Here is a 2,142-nt window from a genome sequence, read left to right as displayed (position 1 = left end):
AGGAGAGACACAGTATATGCTATCATACTTTCATTGTTTATCAGTGTGTTAGATAGTAGCTAATCTGCAGGCTTAGAGGAAAATTAATTTTCATGAGCTCTAAATAGGTAAGAGCTCATGTTGAACTGAATAAATTTATTCAATAGCCAGAGTGTACCTTGAATGAAAGTAGCATCCATTTGTCACCTTCAATATCATAAAGGCTGGTGACAAATATTTCTTCAATGTCCATTACTTCTGTGAGTAACACTAATGTTAATTTTTATATTTAGCCTGTCCTGTACTACAGAGGTGCTCCCAGCAGTTCTGTGACAGATGGCGGCTACTGTGAGTGGGCTTCTAGGATGGGTGCACTGACAACATCCATGGTGCAGAAGGAGGCAGATGAGGGACCAGAGGTCAAAATTGTGATCGCCATCTGGCTGAGCCTGGATTCAAATGTGGACCGAGCTAACATACAGGCCAAAAGACGGAACACAGTCTGACAACACAGAGCACTCGAGGTGTGTATGTAGATCACAGATTTTTCAAGGCACCGCTTTACTTTTGAACAAAAACATCGACCCACAAGGCTGAAAAGCCAAAAAAAAAAAAAATGTCTTGGAACAAACAGCTGAGCTTTATACAAACAAAGATGACATCATTCTTAATCCTGAGATGTTCGGTTTCTAGAAGAGAAAAGTAAGAATGAATGACTAGTTGTAATAGAATTAAACCATAAAATAGATGGTTTACGATTACTTGACGAAAACTGTGAACAATGTCTTAATGCGGTCTCTTCATCAGACACACTGAGTTGTCTTCTGGTACTTGTGCAAGCCAAAGGCTATGGGAAGCTTCAACACCAGTTTGGGTAAAGGCTTTATTTTGGTGGGCTTCTCAGACTGGCCTCAACTAGAACTTATCCTTTTTGTCTACATCTTGATTTTCTACTCCTTAACTCTCTTTGGCAACACCACCATCATTGTTCTGTCACGCCTGGACCTACGATTACACACTCCCATGTATTTCTTCCTCTCCCATCTCTCCTTCTTAGACCTCTGTTACACCACCAGCACTGTGCCCCAGCTTCTAATCAATATTGAAGGACATGACCATACCATCACATATGGAAGGTGTGTGGCCCAGCTCTTCAGTGTTCTTGCCCTGGGCTCCACGGAGAGTGTGCTTCTGGTGGTGATGGCCTTTGACCGCTACGCTGCTGTGTGCCGTCCACTCCTCTACACAACCATTATGCATCCTGTTCTGTGCCAGGTGTTGGCCATCTCATCGTGGGGAGCAGGCCTCGTGAACTCCCTGATTCAGACAGGCCTCATGATGGCCATGCCTCTCTGTGGCCATCGGCTGAATCACTTCTTCTGTGAGATGCCTGTGTTCCTCAAGTTGGCCTGCAGGAACGCAGCCAGAACAGAGGCCAAGATGTTTGTGGCCAGAGCCATAATCTTGGTCTTCCCTGCGACGCTGATTCTAGGATCCTATGCACACATTGTCCGGGCTGTGTTGAAAGTCAAGTCAATATCTGGCCGCAAAAAAGCTTTTGGGACTTGTGGGTCCCACCTCCTGGTGGTTTCTATGTTTTATGGCTCAACCATCTACACATACTTGCAACCAAATGACAGTTACTCTGAGAACAAGGGAAAATTCATTGCCCTTTTTTATACTATCGTCACCCCCATGCTGAACCCTCTGATCTATACCCTGAGGAACAAGGATGTCAAGGGGGCTCTGTGGAAGGTGCTAGGGAGAGGTACAGATTCAAGGTAGTAAAAACAATCTTTCTGCCATGGCTCCAGGATAATTGAGCCCTTTGGTCTCTAGAGCACAATCCTTATAGGCTTGTGGAGAAGAACAGTTTTCTTGGAAAAGAAAAGGGAATGAAAAAAAAAAGATAACATGGGGTAAAATGATCAAAATTTAGTATCCACATTTATGAAGTTGTCAAAAATAATAACTATATCTTCAGTAGGCACCAGTGAGAAGTTGTAAGTGAGGAGCTCCTATGGTGCACTTTAGGTCACTATATGGCCATTGCTCAGCAATGGGTAAGTGCTGATTGTAGCACAGTTTTCAAAAACAAACAAACAAACAACACAGATTAAGAAGTCTGCACTGCAAGTTGTGGAGAGTGGGGCTAAGAGTGAG

At 43.7% G+C, this 2,142-nt stretch overlaps 1 protein-coding gene across 1 annotated transcript; it reads left to right on the top strand.

The window, feature by feature from the left end:
• Positions 1-828: 828 nt before the first annotated feature.
• Positions 829-1,764, top strand: LOC311586822 (olfactory receptor 2Y1B-like; the record flags this gene model as incomplete). Its single annotated transcript, XM_084763040.1, has 1 exon — positions 829-1,764. The coding sequence occupies one exon, from the start codon at positions 829-831 to the stop codon at positions 1,762-1,764; it is 936 nt and encodes a 311-aa protein (XP_084619166.1).
• Between the last annotated feature and the right edge of the window lie 378 nt (positions 1,765-2,142).

This window comes from Acomys minous (genome assembly GCF_964271855.1).
Source record: "Acomys minous genome assembly, chromosome: 16".
NCBI classification, from domain to species: Eukaryota; Metazoa; Chordata; class Mammalia; order Rodentia; family Muridae; genus Acomys; species Acomys minous.
This window is presented reverse-complemented; position numbering and strand designations above follow the sequence as displayed.